The 21343-nt window shown below is 41.7% G+C and overlaps 1 protein-coding gene across 1 annotated transcript in view; it reads left to right on the top strand.

Annotated features, from left to right (window-relative positions):
• Nucleotides 1-3489: 3489 nt before the first annotated feature.
• Nucleotides 3490-21343, top strand: part of VWA3B (von Willebrand factor A domain containing 3B) — a 74031-nt gene continuing 56177 nt past the window's right edge. The window contains 7 exon segments of the mRNA XM_018084323.2: nt 3490-3536; nt 5906-5991; nt 7633-7851; nt 9643-9737; nt 12060-12310; nt 14572-14731; nt 19795-19964. Of these exon segments, the coding sequence (XP_017939812.2) occupies nt 5952-5991; nt 7633-7851; nt 9643-9737; nt 12060-12310; nt 14572-14731; nt 19795-19964 (935 nt within the window). The 5' untranslated portion in view covers nt 3490-3536; nt 5906-5951.

Consider the following 21343-nt stretch of genomic DNA (forward strand, 5'->3'; position numbering starts at 1 on the left):
TACCTTAAAAACTGAAGGAGCAATTTAAAGGGTGTCTGGAAACTTAAAATACTTCGGGTAAATGTACAATGCAATCCTGTATAGGTGTGATTGAGCCTGCTCTAAATCCAGCTCTTCTGCCCAGTACTCTGTCCTGCCTTGGTTGCCTGACTTGTAGGCAGGAACAGGTGAAATCCCACGCTCATTCCACTACACTGCTGCTGATACCAGAGGCAACTCTTCTATGGCTGATTTACCTCTGGGCTTTGCAGACATACTATCAAGAATTTTTTTAGAAATTTTTTAGGAGGCCCTTGAAGGGTGAGAACAACATACACCTGAAAACAGTATTTAAAATATTTTACTTCTTTGACTTTTTTTATGCTTTATATATTTTGTGCTGATTAACTGGTTTGAGTTATATGTGGTCTTTGGGGTTTTTTTAGACAATCACTGTAAATGATGTGTCTAAGGGCAGCATTAACTCAGGTTCAGTCCAGCTTGCTTTTGTTCTTTTCCTTACCCCTTGCAATGGATTCCTGTCTCTCTTTGAAAGGGAGTCAACAGGAAACATGACACTCACAGGAAGGATGTGTGACAGCATTAAACTTCCTGGTGAAGCTTCATTCTTTGTACTATCACAGCCATAAGCATCAGTGCCATAAGTATCCTTACCTACTGATCCTGTGTATCACTATGAGAGACTGTCTCTTTCTTAATACATTAGCAGTTAGATTAGATGCACCATGTACAATGCTTTGCATGGATAAAGAATTTTTGCAAATTTATGTTAAATGTGGTTTTAATTATCTAAAAGAAAAAAGAGATTATGTTAAAGAGTTTTTTTTCTTAAATGGAAGACAGAAAAAGAGTGGATTATGTTTTTATTTTTGTTGAAAAGGAATCATCAAAAAACACAAGCCAAGAGTTTCATTTTCTAAGCACTGCTATAGAAAAATATAGAGAAATACACAGAGAAAATGCTTACAATGCCGATTTTTAGCCATAAGAAAAAGTGATCAAATATATCTATTGATAGGTGAAATACTGGAGTCAGGACAAAGTCATGCTTGCTAATGCAGTCTCAGACCCATGTTGCAATGCATTCTCCAATGAATGATATAATAACATGCTTTCCACCCGTCAATATTACTGTGTCATTCAGCCTAAAGGTCAGATGACAGAATGGCTCCAGATTTAATTTTATCATCCCTGTACAAGGAGTGAATTCTCACTTCCAACTTACTAGGATCCCCGCCTCCTATATTAGTCAGCCCTGCCCCATTTAGCAGGCAGCATCTGGAGAATACATTCCTCATTTTCCACACAAGTTGCAGAGCGGACAATGGTCAAGGCAGGGCTTTGACTTGAACAAGGAACAACGTTTATGTGAGGTGCAGGAAGCATTTTATTTTCCTAAGAACTTTACCTAAGAGACGAGAGCCAGTAGATCACGAAGCCTGTGGGAGCCAGAAGTACCTTTGCATTTGTCAGCCTTTGCCCCTGGGCTTGTCAGGTGGTTCTATAAACCCTGCAGTTCAAAGCATTGTGAGGAATGTTTTCTTGCAACACATTTTGTTTAGCATAGCCAAGCCTTGAGTGAACGCTTCTGGCACACCCTATGCATAGAAAGTTTCAGCACATATAACCCTCTTTTTTTTTTTAACTTCTAATTACTACATTTACAGACATTTAGGCATGAGAATGGATGTAGTTTTACTGTATAGTGGAGAAAAGATTACCTGAGTGAGGAATTTTAGGTGTTAGATAAAAACATTTCTGTTGCTGGAAGTAGCATAACGAATCAAGAGATTGACCAGTTTGATTTTTGGGCATCTGCTTATAAATCCATTGCCCTTACATTTTCAAGAGAAATTTTTTAAGCCCCCCACCAAAAAATGTAGGTCTCTACAGAAGCTTGCACTCTGGCAGTCATGGTGTCTGAAAGGATCCTGAGAACATTTAGTACCTACTATTTTTAATGATATAATGAGAAAATGTTTCATGCCTGAGAAATAAATGCCTTTTCTATACCTCAGGGCAAGAGTTGTGCAATCCCGAATGACTTGCCATGCCTAGGCTAGTCTTCAAACCCTTGGTTCCAACTGTATGAGAAGCTGGAGCTCCAGGAAGTCATGTTCCCATCCCAACTGCATGCCTTGTAAGGAACTTTTCTTGCCTATCACTGTTTACCAATCCTGGAGAGCTGAAGTCAGTGCTTTGGTGTGCTGCAAGACGGCCTGTGGGTGTGTCTTTCCATATGGACATCAATATGTAGATAAGGCTGATCCGTTGATCCTGTAAAGTGACCGATCTTTTATTACTCTGTGATTGCATAGTAAACCAGAGCAAAACAAGGAAAGTGTAAAGCTCAGCGCTATCTCTCAGCTGGAAACTGCACTCACAAACTACAGACCAAATACTGCAACCCCAGCCAGACCTGGGGTTCTGTCTATCTGACATCAATGGGAGCTTTTTAATACTATGTTCAGGTTTATGGTGCACATCTTTTTGTGTATTTTACTACACTAGAATAATTTTTAGTTTGGCTTCTCTGGGAGAAGAGGGAAGGAATTGGGTCTGTTCAGCCTCAAGAAAAGATGACTGAGAGGGGACCTCATTATTGTGTATAAATATCTAAAGGGGGGGTGTCAAGAGGATGGAGCAGGGCACTTCTCAGTGCTGCCAACCACTAGGACACGAGGCAATGGGCAGAAACTGATGCACAGGAAGTTCCACCTGAACGTGTGGAAGAACTTCTTTACTGTGCAGGTGACTGTGCACTGGAACTGTTGCCCACAGAGGATGTGGAGCCTTCCTCACTGGAGATATTCAAGAACCGTCTGGACACAGTCTTGTGCCATTTGCTCTAGGACAACCCTGCTTGAGCAGGGAGGTTGGACCAGATGATCCACTGTGGTCCCTTCCAACCTGACCCATTCTGTGGTTCTATGTGATTCTGGGAGCACAGCAACTCCCTAGCCAGGGTGTATTGTTCCTCTGACTTAAATAAAGGACAAGCGTGGTTGCTCTTGGTATAAATATTGTCAACGGCTTAGCCTAAATTAAGAATTAACGAGAACAGAAAGCTTGAATCTGCTATATATAGATTTCTGCGACTGAGTTGGCCTGTGTATTTCTGGCTCCCAAATGAATGAATGCACGGCGTTGTCCCGGCGCCTGTTGACAATGAATTTACTGCCCATGGATTTCCCCGCGGCAGCAGCAGCAGTGGCCAGGACAGCGGCAGGGGCAGCAGCAGTGGCCAGGACAGCGGCAGGGCGGGTGGCAAGGGCAGGGGCAGGGGGGGGCAGCGGCAGGGGAGGGGGGGACAGCAGCAGTGGCCGGGCCAGCGCAGCGGCCCCGGAGCCGCCCGTGCCCGCGCCCTGTGCGTCCCGCGGGCCGCCCTCGGGCCGCTCTGCCCTCGCGCTTTCCCTCCTCCCGCCCGGTGGTTGGGGCGCGGGGGCTGAGGCCGAGGCCGCGCCGTAGCAACCGGGCGGTCTCCGGGCTCACAGGCGCACTGAGGGGCGGGCGGGCGGTGGCGCGGCCGGAGGCAGGTGAGGGCCGCCGGGCTGGGGGAGAGAGGCGGCGGCGGGCGCAGAGCGCGGCGGCCCCACGTCCCGCCGCAGGGGCAGCGGGGGGTGTGCCGCCGAGCCGTGATCCTTCACCCCAGAGGCCTCGGCTTCTCTCCCCCGCCCGTTTCCATGCGGCGTATCCGGGGACGCGGCGGCCCGGTTACCTCAGGTGGCCGCTGCGAGGGCGCAGCGCCAGTGAGTGGCGTGGCCATGCCTCACCCTGGCCCTTGCTCCGCACCCCTGCTTCAGGCCCTGCTGGGGTTTTGACCCCTCTGACCCATTTGAGAGGGAACCTTGTCAGTATGTATAAATATCTAAAGGGGGGTGCCAAGAGGATGGAGCCAGGCTCTTCTCGGTGCTGCCAACCACTAGGACACGAGGCAACGGGCAGAAACTGAGCATGTGGAAGAACTTTCCTGTGTGAGTGACCATGCGCTGGAACAGATTGTTCAGAGGGGTTGTGGAGTCTCCCTTCTGGAGATACTCCCAAATTGTCTGGATGCAATCCTGTGCCATATGCTCTAGGACAACCCTGCTTCAGCAGGGAGGTTGACCAGATGACCCACTGTGGTCCCTTCCAGCCTTTCCTGTTCTGTGATTCTGTGATTCAATTTCTTCAGTGGGCAGCCGCCCACCTCAGCCCCCCCCTCCTTTCACCGGGGATTCAGTGTTTCGGATGGTGTGTGGTGGCTTCTTGTGCTATAGGGAGTGTGGGCTTTCCCGAGGCATTCCCTCCTGTGAGGGGCAGCCAGGTGGAATGGCCTCAGCAAACACTGCCATCCACACGTGTCTTACAAACTCTGAGCAGGTGCTGGGTGAAAGTTTTTGTGGTTTGTTTGCACTGGCCCGAGTGGAAAGCTTAGAGGTGCCCAGATGAACTCTGGTTCATCATTGGAAAATAACCTGTTTGGATTCAGATCTTGGGCTGAAGGTTATCCCAGCTGTCATCGGTTTTGAACTTGCTGTTCCAAGACTTGAGGTAAAACTTGCAGTTTCCATTGAAAGTTGCTTTGTCTCCTTTCAAATGCTCCTTTTCATACAGAGGCAGTGTTTCATGTCCAGGTGCTGTTCAAGCAGCTGAGCGTGGTGCTGGAGGCTACACCCCGGGCATCTGGAAAATGTGATGGCACCTGGGATTCATTCTCTGATGCAGGCTGCCACCTGAAATGTGTCTCAGCTACTACTGTGAGAGTGTTGTGGTACTGTTTCTGCATTCTGAGAGAGAAATGGCACAAGCTTGGTGGCTTGCTATGGCCATTCACTATGGCTGTTTTCTGCCACGGCTCCCCTGTAGCAAGGGCTCCTTTTTACTGTGCTGATCAGGCTAGTCAGGAGCTGTGCTGCTGGGGAGCATCTTCTGCACAACACCTAGAGAGTTAGGGTGCAGAACAGAGTCCTGGTTTTTTAAAGTCATCCCTTCCTTTTACACTGTTCATGTCTTTCTGCATGAGCAGGACAAAGACTGGAATGCTTTATATGTTTCCATATGTGCATTTAGACCCATATGAGAGGAATAAATAGCATGTTCCATTCTGTAATAAAGAAAGAGGGAAGAGACTAAGTCCTTGGGTTAATATTTTATCCCATTTTTCCTTTTCCTGTGGGAAAAACTGCTTGACGACAATAGCTAACAGCTGTGCCTGCTGAGTGGTTCATAAATATCCCTCATTCATTCATCTTATTTATTAAAAGAAGAACCAAGTAAATGACAAAGCACGATGCCTCAAAGCAGTACTCAAAGCAATATATGCTACCTTGCTTTGTCTGGCATTTTGTTTTCTGTTCATGTGCTGTGTCTTATTCACAGTTGGGCCTTATACCACATTCTTGTACATGTATACACACCTAATTCTTTTTCTTTGTGAATCATCTTGTAGTCTTATAGGCAAAGTTGTGAATCTCTTCACAAAATTGTATCTCAGATACTCCCAGGTTTAGTCATAAATTGGATTATAACAAAGGTTAGGTATACTGCAAAGCAATAATAGAATGTAATACAACTGGCTGACAGCAGGCCAAAACACCACAGTTATTTTTCTAGTATATTGTCTCTTTTTTATTATAATTTAGAGTGAAGGAAGGGAAATGATATTACCAATTTCCTACTTTCTCATTTTTGAGTATGGGGCTCACTGTCAAATTTGACTTCAGCCTTTCTTGACATAGGGAGTGGCTATTCTTTTTACTTTATACTATTATTTTTCTTGAGAAAAATCTTGATCTCATGAGGAAAATCTTGATCTCATCCTTCTGCAGTTTATTATTGGCTGGACCTGTGGAGCTCATCTCCAGTTCATATTTACCTTTGCATGGCAATATTTTAAATTTCTTAAAACATAATAATTCCTCAGGGTTTAAGAAGAAAGCAAAGAGGAGCTGCCAATCAAGAGATCTGTCATGACTGCCAGTACATCTAAGAGAATTGCCTGGAGTGACTGTGAGTATTTCAACACTGTTTTTGCATAGATTCCATGTTTTCCCAGATAATTTCCAGTTTCCTTTGAAACTTTGTAGCATACATGCTGCTAGCTGTGTACAAGCCATTCTGAAGCTGTGCTACTCTTCCCTGGGCTGTGTGTGGGGTGCTGTGCTTGCCTTTATGTGTTTTTGAAGAAGGAAACTGGGAATGACTGTTCAAGCGACTACAAACAATGCCTGACTATATACAGAGCTCGAGGAGCTGCAAACCTTCACCTGCCTCTCTCTAGAGTTAACATCTGTTGCTGCTGCTTCTGTGTGGAGCAAAGGAGAAGGGCTGGTAAAATGCCAACCTCTACTACAAGCATGCCAGCCAGCATCCTGTTTGTAGGACTGATTACTGTGAAAGAGCTGGTGCCAGTCTACACTGTATAGAAGCTCTCTGTCACTGAAAGATGATTTCTGAAGATAGAGTCTCATTTCCTGTATGTAGTGTTAACTGAGGAATTATCTAATGAACCTTTGTAACCAGGTCAGTTGTTATAATATTTGATCTTAGCAGAGAGTTCTGATCATATTCGTACTAGACTGAAGATTATTTTGTAGTCATTAAAGATAAAAGTATCCTTCTTTGTATTTTGGAGCAGTTTGATGCATGCAGTACATTTACAGGCAACTTACAGTATATGGGTAATGGAGAACTAGGATATACCAGATGATGCTGGGGAAAATGAATAGAAAATTTCAAAGTCCACAGAAAATACACTTAGATACAGCAAGGGTATTTAATCAACTAGAGGCAGCTTAACTCATGCAGAGTATTTTGGGAATGAACAGGAAATACCAAGGTCCTCCTAGAACCTCTGTGCTGAGGAACAGAGGCATTACTGTTGTCATTGCTTCCATTTCTCCCTCAGCCACTCTCTGCTCTGAGCTGTCTCTGCTGCCAGATGCAAGTGGAGCAAGCCCAGCCAACTATACATCGGTGCTGAGATGTGTTCCATGGCCCATAGAATTTAAAATGAAAATGTACCTTCATTTCTATGATTTCCTGTGCATGCACATGATATGTCACAGCCCAGAGCAGATACTGCCAGAACCATCATTTATACTTGAGGAAAATTGTGTGAGGAGAGGGAGTTTCACCAGCCTTGCAATAAAGTCAGGATCTGCTGCAGGCATTGCTATTGCTTATGGTAGGACTTCAACATCTATTTGCTGGGAAATCATGTTTATTGCATAATGCTACTAAATGTGCATGTAGTGATGGTCTGACAATCTTTCAATGCCTATTATGAGTTCTGATTCCCAAGGCTTAGGAGAGATGTCTTAGGAGCTGGAAGAATTTCCATTTGGCAAACCAGACTTAGATTTCAGGGCTTGAATTTCAGCACACAAGAGACATTTTCTTTAATAAATTGAAGATAAATGTGTATGAATGAAGAAAAACATATAACAGCAAGTAGATATGTCGAACTGAGAGCAGCTTTCCAGATTAAGAACATTGTTTATTATAAAAAAAGAAAACAAGAGATGAGCTATATATGTACAGAGGACCATGGAATATACATGAAGAAAGGAGATAATTAATTTCATTTGGTTTTGGAATTGTTTGGTTAAAGTATAAAAGTTGTGTTTCCCTCATTTATCTTTACAACAGATGTCTTCGATTCAAAGCACAGGCAAGATCTTGAAGATTCCCATGAGGCCCACAGGAAAGAATCAAAAGAGAAGGAAAGAAGACTGGCAGTCAGTCAGTGGAGCACAGATGTACAATCCCTTGTTTCATCTTCTGAATGGCTTCAACGTTTTGGTCTCAAAAGAAACAAATTGTCCCTCTCCCAGATTTTGTCACAGATTGGATTCCAGCACAGGAAAGGTATAAGACAAATCAATAATAGGATAATAAACCCTAACTTTGAGTATTCTGTAGGGTCACACTACTTTTGCACCCCAATGTATGCATTGCAGATTTTTATATTGTCTCTTATGATAATGACAGAAAGGGAAGCTGTATCCATAGTTGCTGATGTTACCAGTTCAGAGAACTGAGAAACTCCATCTCTCTTTAATGTGAGTACTTAGGATCTGAGAAGGGCTTTCCTTACTCAACTCTACTGACATTTTACCCGGGCTCCTGTTCACATCCTGTCCAATTTAGCTGTAGTGGGCAGTAGCTCAGGCTGCTGAAGCTGCTAGTATTTTTCCTGCAGATAGCATGTGATAAAATCTCTATCTGTTTTCACATTGCAAATATAATGTATGTTGATGCTCAGGGTTAGCTAACCTGCTTGGGAATAGTATAGTATTTCCAGGTATTCAGCTTTAAGCAAACAGTTATATTTAATTAGAATTCAGTCTGCTTTTTGTGCAAAGTCAGGCTATAGAAAAATGTTCCTTTGCAGTTATCTGACAGCTGGAGGGGAAGAGTTTGCTAATAATTATTAACTGCTGCCATAATGGTGCTTTGCAGAGCATGGTAAGATATTACTTTCTTTGAACAGCTTGCTGCCTGAGAAGTAGGAATTGTAATGTATTGCAATTGTTCTAGGTTGCATAACTTAAGATTTTGGCTGGCCTGTGTCCATGGGGCATTCAAAGATCACCAGTGCAGTTCCTGAAATACTGTATGCTGCAGATGAAGAAGAAGCTGTTAAGCAGGGTAAAAGTTGTCACAGTGTTAGGAGCAGAATGTACTGGCTTGGCAAGGCAGCATGCTGTACAGATAGCTGCTTTGTGACGTTAAATGTTCCCACCCCTAATGTTTTCCTATCAGTGGTGATCCTGCAGAAGATTTCTAGCTACTGAAAGAGCAGAACGCAACCTTTTCCTTAGATGCACTCAATTCTGCACCCATTTAGTTGTGTAAGAGAACAGCATTATCTGTACCAGATTTTGTATTTTGTTTGACAGACAAATATTTGCAAGTCCTGTTGTGAGGTTGCCTAAACCTCCATTTATTAAAGTCCCATGTAGCCTTTTGGCCTATAAATAATTAGATGTGGGGTTTTTCCCCACTTCTGACTAAACTATCAGGGAGCAGCAAAAGCAGGGCTGCTCTATGAGGGCAAGGTGAGCCAGGAGCCAAAAAGGGACTGCAGCCCAGGCAGTGCCCTCACTGAAGATAATGCAGTCCTGCAGCAGGGTGAGCTGATTAACCGTGTCTAGGGCCCAGCCAGGGAGTGCAGCCAGGAGCAACAGGAGATGGAGCTAGAGGTAAGACTAGAGCCAAGGCCATCACACAGGTCTCAGAGTATCCATTAAACAGAACTGCAGACAAGGCTATAATACAGGGCTGAGGGATCTACCCAGCAGAGAGGTCCACTAGCAGAACTTGAGACGGGTATACCTACGACATGGCTAGAGCAGAGACTGTGTGCCCAGGCCTGATGTACCCTGTGAAACTCCGTGTGATGCACCTAGAAACCCCAGCTGAGGCTGATGAGGGCAGTCAGGGCCTGTTGGGGGCCTCAGGGCCCCATCATAGATATAGAAAGAAAATAATTGTAAAACAAAAACAAAATTAGAATTTGTCTGAAGTTTCTTAATGTCAAGTGCTCGATACTGATGCATGTGCCTCATATAGATGATATACACATCAGCCTGAAAAATATCTGTTTGAAGTAGTCTTAAAGATTAGCAGCTTGATCTCTTGTAAATTTTACTGTAGATTATGTGACCACCTTGGGGAAAGCTGTGGCTTCTCGGTATGCAGATGGTCTGTTTCCTCAGTACAAGAGAGCACAAGATGGCAGTGTGTATAATGTAAGTGTGGCTGACTTGTGGTTACTTCCTTGTGCACTTAGAAGTTATTATCACTGTGGCAGAATGATGTGACTAAAATGCCTCCCTGCGTCATAAATACTTAAATTCTTTGTGAGAACTTTATCTTTTGATAATTTTTTCTTCTTTTCTGTCAAACTGTTAGTGATAACCATCAGTGGTAGAAAAGCTAGCTATCTTTTTTCATTTCAAAATGTTATGCTCTTGCCTTGCTGCAGCATTGCAGTAAATCTTTTCCAGACAAGATGCAGTTTCTAAGCAACATTTACCCTGTCTTGAAAGAGGGAACCCTTAAAAAGAAGATGCTCAGAATGAGTTAAAAAAAATAAAATCATAATCAATAAAACAAATCAGGATGCTGAAATAAGAAGACAAAATGCGCTGTCATTGCCAATGCAAAGCACTGCTTTACTTAGTGCCAGGAGGTCACAAAAGGCTCAGCCTATTCTATAGAGACAGCTAGCTGGATCTCTGCCCAGGCTTGTGTTCTAAGGAATGTCTTAGCAACAGCTGCTGGCGGCCCTATTGTTAAGAGGATGGATTCTGATTGAAGAGATGTGCCTGTGAGCGGGGAAGGGAGAGAGTTAATTTATAAAGGATTTTACAAAAGCAAATGGCTTGTCATTTTTTCTGATGACTGGAGTAACTTCTGAGGGACAAGGGTAAAGAATCATTTCAGGGAGCCTTTTTCCCTCATTTTTTTCCCATATGAAATATCTGCATAATGTCTTTTAATCTTAGGACATGATGAGAGCAGCAGTGAAAACGTTTTTGCCACTATACAAGATCTGGTCAGATCTCATTTAGGATATTGTGTACAATATTGTGTACAATTACCACAGGCTGAGATGAAGCGATTCAAACCAGAGCAGGTACTGGGAAGAGCTAGTAGGATGAACTGCAGTGGAGTGCTGATCTTATAAGAGGGCTTGGTTGATGCTGAAAAAAAGTCTGACAAAGACTGATGAAGGGTTGTGTTATTACCCCTTGAATGCTACAGAAAGGCAAATGACAGGGATAGAGAAAAGCTATGGTTTTCTATGCTAAAAGGGATGCTAGTCCAAAAATAAATGGGTATGAATTGCCGTGAATAAAATTCATCTGGACAGTCATAAGTTTTCCAGCCCTCAGAGAAATGGAAATCTGGACTGGCTAAATACAAGTAAGAGAGTATTGCAAGAAAACGTCTTTATTTTAAAATGGAGTTTGGTCAGTGTAGTGCAATAAGCTTCTTTGTATGAGTCTGACTGTCATAGGAGGAAACTGGATTTCTAAATGCTCCTTCCCAAGCCTACATTCCTTTGGCAGACTGCCTGAGACTCTGTATCTGGGAGGCACATCACAGGGCACTAGCTGATATTAAAGAACACAGAAAAATACAAATGAGAGGGAAAAGTGTGCAGACTGGCACAGAAAATTACTTCTCCCTGAGAAATGTTCTTGTTTAAAAACATTTGTATAGTCAAGGTTTTGTACTTAGTCCCAGAAAGGTAGTTAGAGATAGAAGGCAATCAGTCAATTGGCTCACATGGGTCAGAGATTTTGGGGGAATATCTTTACTGGAATCTGTGGTGCATTTTTAAACCCACAGGTCATGGTGAATGTGTATACATGTATTCATAGGGAGGATCTGCTGGTTTTAATTTTGATACTGAATCTAGACCTTTCTTATATTTCTGAAATGGTATGGGAAGTTTTAGATGTTGATTGCAGTTATCTGAACTAAATTTCTCTAAATACCTACCTGCAAATAGTTAATCTGTAATGCTGGCTGGTTTTAGTGAAATAATAGTACAAACAAGAAACATTTTGCATTTTCCTTTCAAATGCTAAAGACAAGGTGGAGATTGAAGTGCCCCAAAACCAAACCGTATGCTCCCTTGTATTGCTGTAAAAAAAATTTAAGAGCCAGTCAAAATTCTAGTCTAAGAAGGTACAAAGTTTCTCTGTCTTGTTTGTTCACCCATCTGCTCTGCAGCCCTTTCTACATCCTAGACTGTGTTCAGCTCATTCTAATTGCTCCAGTTTTGAGACAGACAAGTCAGACAACCCACTGGCACTGTCCCATGCTCATATAAAAAGATTATGAAAAGCAATTAGGAACAAAATGCAGTGCCTTTTCTTTATGGCTTAGATGCATTTGTCAAGTATTTGCTCTTGAAATAGTGGAAGGAAAATGGGTTGTTCCTTGGTTGGCATATCTGACACTTGCAAACCAGCTATTGCAGCTGTGCTGAGCTTGGGGCTGCATTTGTATTATTTGTCTTGATGTTCAATTTCCTTCTCTCCCTTATTTAAATGAAGCTGACAGCCAAAAAAGAACTGATTCTTCATTTTGTGGATTGTCTAATGGGAGCTATTGAGCTGTATAAGCAGCGAATGGAATGGTTAACCAGTGAGAGCCGGCAGATATTTGGAGTGATTCAAGAACGGTGCATTGTCATTGTTTTGGATTTTGGCACTGCAGCTCCAACTGAATTTGATCTATGTCGGGATGCACTTTCTATGGTACTTGTGGAACAGGTGATCCAAATTGCCAGATTCAACCTCATTCGGTAAGCTGAAAGAATCATAGAATCAGAGTGGTTTGGGTTGGAAGATGCTTTTGAAGGTCATCTGGTCCAACAACCCTGCAATGAGCAGGGGCACATTGCACTGGATCACATTGCTCAAAGCCCCATCCAGCCTGACTTTGAATGTTTCCAGGGATGAGGCATCTCTCACTTCTTTGGGCACCCGTTCCCGTGTTTGAGTACCCTCATTGTAAAAAAATTCTTCCCTATATCTGGTCTGAATCTACTTTCTTTTAGTTTAAAATCATCACCCCTTCTCCTATTGCTACAAGCCCTACTAAAAAGTCTCTCCCAATTTTTCTTATAAGTCCCTTTAAGTGCTGAAAGGCCATAGTCACGTTTGCCCAGAGCCCTCTCCAAGCTGAACAAAGAAGTCCATGTTCGCCCATTGCTGGAGAATAGAAAGGAGTTGCATATTATATAGCTATGTACTTGTATAAGATGCTTTCTATACTGTAAGTTGTCATGATTCATGTCATTCATCTATAGATTTTTCCACCAAGATCCTCCCCTAGTCACTTGAAGTTGCTACTTCCATTTAAAAGAAGACCACTGTTATCATGAAGAAAAGATAAAGAGGAACAGAACCCAAATACTGATATATGCAGTCTACAAATGTAGGACAGAAACCCAAAAAGATAGGTGGACTTTACAATAGCAGTAGTGCCCTTTAGGCATTGAAATATTCGAGAGTGAAAAAGTGAGGTCCTATCTGACCGTCGAGGCATTCTTGTATTTTTAGGCATTAAGGTTTCTGCCTTGCAGCTAAATTAACACTCCACCGAGTGCCATAGGCATAGTGTTTTGTATTTCTATAGCTTTCCATGGTCACAGAAATCAGTAGCAGAACTAGGAAACAATAGTAGATTTCCATAACAAAAGGCAAGCACTTGTTCCCTAAAAGGAGTAAATGAATTAGCCGTTAGTACAAATAGAGAATAGAAGCAGCTATTCAAATTTTACCTATCTCTGCTAAAATTCTCATATGCATAAAAGTTTGAACTTGTAAGATTGGGTTTGGATAGATTAGTGGAAAAAAATTATGCACAAATTAGTTCATATAATTTTAAAATTGGTTCCACAATGCTAACTTGAAACTGCACTGTGATTCTTAATGCTATTTTACCCAAGCATTGTCTAACAGATTTGTACTGCTCTACTGCTCTATTTTAATTCTCTAGATTGTGATACAACTGAGATTTGAAAAAAAAAGAATAATAGAATAATAGAATGGTTTGGGTTGGAAGGGACATTAAAGATCATCTAGCTCCAATGCCCCTCCCATGGGCAGGGACACCAACCAGACCAGGTTGCTTAAAGCCCAATCCAACTCGGCCTTGAACGCTTCCAGCGTTGGGACATCCACAGTTTCTTTGGGGCCACCTGTTGCAGAAGTAGATATTTTCCAAAGTAGATAACTTCCACAGCTTTTGAGAAGAACAAAGAACTTTTTCTTCAAAAATGAACTGTAAAGCCTAGTCAAAATTGAGACATAATAATTAAGTTCATCAATTTGTTTGGTTTTGCAGGAGAGAGACAAAGGACAATGGAGCATATAAATTATTACTTTAAAAGAATCTTGGGATACATATTTGTATGTATACATACATGGGATACAGATTTGCAGGAAACTCTTCAAAACAGTGCTTAATGGAATGTCACAGATACTGGAACCAGTTGATTTTTTAGTTCCTTTTTATGTATAAGTGAACAGTCAAACATGCTCATTTGCTTTGTACTTCTTCCATTAAGACTAAACCCTTTAACAACTAAAATATCAAAAAGCTTAGCATCACAAATTTCATTTTTCATAGGTAGCTAAAGATCAACCTTACTAGAAAAAAAGTGTCAGTTAAACTGTTCTGATGCAAAGGTTGTGCAGCAAGTTGTGGAACAAGACCTGTAGAAGACTTTTTTTTTTTTCATGCACATATTTTAAAAACCTGATTGAGTTTTTATGTTAAAGTGAGATATGAATCAGGAACTCTTTTTGACATACTTTAGGTCTCCTGACCCTACTTTGGAAACAGTTGTCTCAAAAAAATTATATATAACTAGAGTATTTTTCTAATTATGTTATTTTCCCTCTGCTTCTTTTATTTCAAGTCTAGATTTAGTATCTGTGGTATATTGTAATTATTACTTAAGAATATAAAAGAATTGTAATAATAGCAGAGCTCTGCTCTCTTGTTCTGCCAGCATTATTCTCACTATTTCTGATTTATAGTTAATCTCATTTTCAGGGCTGCACAGGATCTTATGAAGTGGCAACAGAAACCTACTCCTGTGTCTGACCATACTGTAAAGGCTGCTGTTATGTGGCTCTGGAAGCTGGACCATACGACAGCTGTCAGCCATACCAACTCTGCTGAAGCCCTGCTGGAAGCCATGGGTGATGAGGCGGTAAGCTCATACATCTTTTCAGAAGCCTCAAGTAAATCCAAGAATATACAATGCCAGACTGGCTGCTGTGATTTGCCTGATGAATGTTGCAAAGATAAATATTAATGACAGCATTTGGAAAGGATTTTTTTCCCCACAAGTGTAGCTGCGTACTATGCTTACTGATGGCCTGTTTATGTAAATGTACTGTATTTTGAATGCAGAAACTTGTTTATTTTCTTTTCTAGAGTACCCAGAATAAATAATGTATTCAATCATTAAGGGAAAGAGAAAGTATTTTCCCTTCCACTTTCTTTGCTTTATATATTTTTCAGGGCTTCAAGCTTGTGAGAAAACTGTTAGTATGAACATTATTGAAGACAGAGAAACCATTTTTATTTTGTTATGTATCCAACGTGCTAATGAAAAATTATATTTAAAATCCAAAATAGTGATACAGAGATTTATGTAAGCATTAACTCATGGTAGGGATACACAAATCCTTTTTCACCAGCCAGGTTATTGCTAGAGTTTCTTCCATGACAGAGACAAAGCCATGCACAGTTATTCCTGCAATTAAATGCTGTTAATTTTGAAAAGTACCATATTACTTTAATCATTATAGCAGAGTCACAAGACGTGAAACATATAAGCTATCATTTGAGCTAGTCACTTGAAACTTGAGTTATTAAAGAGATATTTTTTGACATTTGCTTACAATGTACATTCTTTCAGTTCCCTAATACCTGAATTTAATAAAAAATTGTGCCTACTGTGTATGGAGTAGAATCATTGGTTTTAACTGCCACTAACATCCATCCCTGTGCACAGATCCAGTCCTACCTCCTTTGTAAATTTCTTTCTGGGATGTTGTTTGAAGGAGAAGGTAAATTTGGCTTGAGTTACCTTCTGGTTCCCTATGCTGCTGGATTGTTAGCCAGATGAACCTTGGTGTCTGGAAACTGATATTAAAAAAGGAATTGTGTGAGGAACAAATTGTGAACCAGTGAGACTTTTTATGACTGCTTTTTAAAATGTCTCCTTCATAAATTTTATTAACATTTTCAATATGCAGTATAGTACTGATTTCCTGATGGGTAACTAAATAGACTATATTTAGATTTCAGTATTGTTTGGATGAAAAAAAGTCTCATTGGACCTAGTGGCTCTCTGTTTGAATAAACAGAAATTAAAATCTGTCCAATAGTGAGACATCTATTATGTTTGTCTGGATATAGGTGGGCTAAGGGGCAGTCTGGGGGAGTCAACTGTGGCAGGTGCTCAACATAAAAAACCCTTCAATTACTCCTAAATAAAGTGATTATCATTCATAATTGTCAGTTCACGTGGGTGCAAATGTCACTGTACTGCAGCTGGTGGAGACCCCACTCAGTCCTAGGCAAAAGCTGTCTGCTTACTGAACTTGTCATAAATGACTCATTCCTCAGAAATGACTTCATCAAAAGACGTTTCTCCAAAAGAATATCTCTTTTTTTCCCTCTACACATGGCTCTTCCTGTCATTCCTTTAGCTGGCCTTTTCCTCCCATGTGTGGTGACTCCTTAGATTTCCTTTCCTCATGAGCTGTCTTCTTCTGTCAGGTTGCACTCCTTTGAGCTCTGTATGCCACAGATGCATCCACAGTGTCTAACTTGTGGTTCTGTAGAAGTGCCACTCCGTGAAGTGTGGATCACCCATCCAAAACATGCCTCCCCACCAAGACCAAGACTATGAGGAACTGTTCGTGTTGTTCTCCGTCCTGTTCTTGTATAAAGTTTTTTCGCTTGTTTAGATGTATAAATTACAATTTTCAAAATATGAAGGACTAAATTGAAAGGTTTTAACCTTTCCCCACTAATCTATAGGAACATTTCCTTTGTGGTATTTCATTACTGAGTTTGAAGTTGAGTGAATAATCTGTAGTTAGCAATTTTTTTAAATTTTCTTGTAAGGAGTTGGTTCTTTATCAGCTATGCCCAACAAATGTCAGCATTTTGAAAAGTTGCAGAGGCAGGCAGTGTGAGAAAGTGTGAAAATTTCTATTCTTATTGAACATCAACTTTATGAATTATTGGCAGTCTTAGGAGGGAGGTGGAGAAGATGTGAATCTGAAGGAACACAGGAAAAAGTGGTTGTGCAATATGCATACACTCCTCTGGGCCAGGAGCCTCTTCAGCAAAAGCAATAGAAATGTAGTATTGTCCAAGAACTGAGTCCCATCTGGGAGATTTGTTGATCTGGGAGATCTGTGCGCGTGCTCAGATAGCTTTTAGCTGCAGGAGGCAGAGAGGGAACTTTGTAAAACTGAACTAGAATACAGATAGGTGCAAGAGTTGCAGGAGTTCCTTCTTTTTGTTTCTGTGCACCTTTTTCTAAGATTAACAAGTATTTTTGTTAATCTTGAATTTTAATGAAACAGAACGATTCTTCTCTTTACCATTAGTATTTATCTAGAATTATCAGTAATGCTAGGACACCTGGTTGACCACAGACCTTCTTGCTCCCAAGCAAATGGAGTCTGTAACTATGGGCCCTGCCTCCCATGGAGTGTCTCACCCCTCTACAAAGTCCAAGAGAAATTCAAGGTGGCAAGGTGCTGCTTCGTTAATTTGCCTGGTCTAGCCAAAGATTGGGTTGCTGCTTGGGAGAGACATCTTCCAGTGCTGAGGAGCAGCCTAAGTAGTTGTGCCAAAAGGTAGATGAGGGAGGAAGCCTGAAATCCAGGAGTCCATGTCAGCTTGTATTCATAAACTTATGATGTGGGATAGTACAGGGATCCTACAGCCTGAAGGCTTTGAGTACAAATTGGACAAAAGATGTTCATGTGCTAGTCTGTTGACTCAGGAAGCTGAAATATAAATCAGTATCAAAGGCAGTAGAGGAAATGTATGAGCACACTTGCAGGTGATATTGAATTTGCTTTACTACTGCATGAGATTGTATGAGTGCAGAAACATTTCCTCAGTGCCATCCTGAACTCTTCTCTTTTGTGTGCACATCCAGGGATTCATATTTGTAGAATCATAGAGTCACAGAATGGTTTGGCTTGGAAGGGACCTTAAAGATCACCTAGTTGCAATCCCCTGCCATTAACAGGGATGCCTTTCACTAGACCAGGTTGCTCAAAGCCCCATCCACCTTGGCCTTGAACACTTCCAGGGATGAGGCATCTACAGTTTCTGTGGGAAACCTGTTCCAGTGCCTCACCACCCTCAGAGTAAAGAATTTTTTCCTTATATCTAATCTACATCTGTTCTCCTTTATCTTAAGGTCCTTCCCCCTTGTCTTATCACTACAAGCCCTTATGAACAGTTGTTCTCCAGCTTTCATGTAGGCCCCTTTACGTACTGGAAGGTGCCTTCTCTTCTCCAGATGGAACAACTCTTTCAGCCTCTCTTCATAGGAGAGGTGCTCCAGCTCTCTGATCGTCTTCATGGCTCTCCTCTGGACTTGCTCCATCAGATCCATGTCCTTCTTGTGTTGGGGACCCTGGAGCTGGATGCAGTACTCCAGTATGAGTGGAATAGAGGGTGAGACTCACCTCCCTGGACCTGCAGGCCACACTGCTTTTTGTACAGTCCAGGACATGGTTGGCTTTCTGGGCTGTGAGTGCACATTGCTGACACATGTTGAGCTTCTCATCAGCCAACACAACCAAGGACCTTCAACCAAGGACTACTCTCCATCCATTCTCCACCCAGCCTCTACTTGTGCTTGAGATTGCCCTGACCCAGGTGCAGGACCTTGCACTTGGCCTTGTTGAACTTCATGAGGTTCACACAGGTCCACCTCTGAAGCCTGTCCAGGTCTGTCTGGATGGCCTCCCTTCCCTCCAGCATGTTGACCACACCACACAGCCTGGTGTCATTGACAAACTTGATCTCACTGTCCATATCACTGACAAAGATGTTATAAGTTGCTGGTCTCAGTACCAACCCCTGAGGAACACCATTTATCACTGATCTCCACTTGGACATCGAGCTGTTGACCATAAATCAGTGCGACATCCAGTCAATTCCTTATCCACCAAGTGGTCCATCCGTCAAATTCCTGTCTCTCCAGATTAGAAACAAAGATGTCTTGCAGAACAGTGTCAAATGCTTAGCATGAGTCCAGGTAGATGAGGTCAGTAATCCCATTGTAGAAGGTCACCAAATTTGTCAGACATGATTTGCCTTTAGTAAACTCATGTTCACTGTCGCCAGTCAGCTCCTTATTTTTCATGTGCCTTGACATAGTTTTAGGATGATCTGCTCCATGAGGATGTTTGAGTGTATTTTTTCAGTTAGGCAACTATTTATTAGATATTTATCAGTAGGTATGTTGATATGCTGTATGTATTGTCTTGAAAGCCATTGTGGGTTAGCTGTTTGTTTAATTTGGTTTTAATGATTGTGAAAATTCAAGAAACCGTGAGGATTGTTAGCATGGGTAAGTGCAGGTAACGTAAAATCCCTCATAATATAATACTCAAGCAATAACTAAAGGACGTTTCTTCAACTTCTCTCTCTTCTTGCAATAACATTTTCAGAATATAAGTGTATTTGGCCTTATAAACCTGCCAAACTCCCTCTGCTATGGAAGCTTAAAAAATACAAAATATCTGTAAATACCAGCCATAGCATTCAAATAATGATGCGTCTTTCCTAGCCTCAAAATACATGCAGGCAGTAAAACTTTGTCTGGTATAAAAATTCCTACAAATTTTCAGCCCTGGCAAGGCACCAACAAAGCGTGTTTCTTCATAAAAGTGTAATGTGGCACAGAGCCTTGTCCTTCCTTACACTTATCTTTGGTTTCAGTTAACTTCTGTGGAAAGAGTGTTGCATTGGGCAGAATCAGATGCGAGGACTGTGGGTCAGGTTCTCTTCTCACTTCAGGAAATTTTGTATGGAATTCACTTGAATTATTAGCATAAATGAGAGGAAGAACCAAAGGTCTGAAAATCTTATCGCCCAAGTAATGCGTCGGTTCTACCAAATTTTCTTACCAATACATGGCACAGGACAGTGCTTGAATCCATGCCAGACATTTTTGTAAAACAATATCTTCCAGTTGCCATTTTTCTTTCTGTTTAATGACAGGTTGAAGCCGTTTATTACTTTGCTGTGGGTGATGTTCCAGTGGACACAAAACAGCTACTCCTTGAGAAGGTTTCTGATGGCCCCTGTCCAATCAACACTGTGTCTTTCAATGCTAGGGAAGAAGAAACTATTATTTTTCTGAAGGAGCTGAGCCGCTTGGCCTCTGGCAGGTATGACAAAGAAGGGCAGTAAAGATTTCAGTACTCATAAAGTGCTTTGCTGATAGGAATGGCATCAGAACATACCTAAATATAATCCATGAGGAAAATGAGACAAAGCAGTTCAGTGAGTGATTGGGGGAAATTGGGGAAATAGTCTGAAGTGACATGAGTAGAATGCAGACCCTACTTAAACAGACTGTCTTTTTCCATGTATGTGCTCACTGGCTTGCAGAAAGGCCATTCCTTCTTTATATCCTAAATCGTCTGTTGTCTGCCCCTCTTTTGAAGTCTGGAAAATTGTTCAGGGGAAGGGTTCATAACATAAACTAAAACAAGTTTTTATTGTATTTATCTGTACATTGGTAGTATCCACAGGCACCAGAAAAGGATCTAGAGTTTTCTTGGCTCAAGTGCCATGCAGACATGTACTGAAAAGGAAATGCCTGTCCTAAATGGGTGGTTCATGGAGTAACAGAAAATTGATGAGGTGTTCTTCATCTGGCCTGGTTGTGTGGAAAAGCAGTTCTGTACCATGCTCTCTAGCATCCATTTGGTATGATTGGTGGGAACTGATATATTCCATATGGCTTGTTGGCTACTTTATCCTGGGAGTCAGCCATGTGGTGAAAATCAGCATTCAGTAGAAAGGGATAAGATTACTTAAATCTTGATTCTGATGTCAAAATAAGGAAAACAAATGAACAAATACAAAACCCCACGATACTAAACTCATGCTGAACAGCAGGAGGGCAGTAGGAGTCAGTAGGTGTTTGTCTGCGTAAGAGAAGTCACCAAAAATTTACAGACTTGTGAAATGGCTGCTAGCTCTTTCTGTTTTACTGTTGTTTGTGCAAAAGTGGGAGGACCTCCAACAGCAGAAATCTCCAAAATGACAGCAGAGAATTGGTAAGATGGAAGCTACTTAGCTCTTTCATAGCCATCTGTGTTTAAAAATAACTTTTAAGAGATGGAGTGTCTGCCAAAAACAAGACTGTGGAAAAGTGTTATGTTTGCTCTGGTCTCGTGCATTTAAAATGATTGTGGTCATTTAGAACTGTGGTACCTCCATGGTACCAGGTACATTGCCTGTCACTATCCTTCATTTTCTTTCGCAGAGTTTTTACCTCCTTTATTAAAGGAAAGTGAACGTTTCTTCTATGGTAAAGAGAGAGGCGAAAAGGGGAGCTGAGAGGAATTGTTTTGTTTGATATGATTCTCACTGTCTTCTTTTTGCATGAGTCCAGCTTTGCTGCAGAGACTTACTGGGCCAATTAATATCTTGCTGGCAGATATTTATTTGCCCAATAACTGTCTACAAGTTTAAGTCAGCTTTCCCATAGAAGCAGCCCAGTTCATGGGCTTTTCATGGCTTGAGCCTTTTTCTCGTG

This window comes from Manacus vitellinus, unplaced genomic scaffold, assembly GCF_001715985.3.
Source record: "Manacus vitellinus isolate BGI_N305 unplaced genomic scaffold, ASM171598v3 scaffold_7_pilon, whole genome shotgun sequence".
Lineage (NCBI taxonomy): Eukaryota > Metazoa > Chordata > Aves > Passeriformes > Pipridae > Manacus > Manacus vitellinus.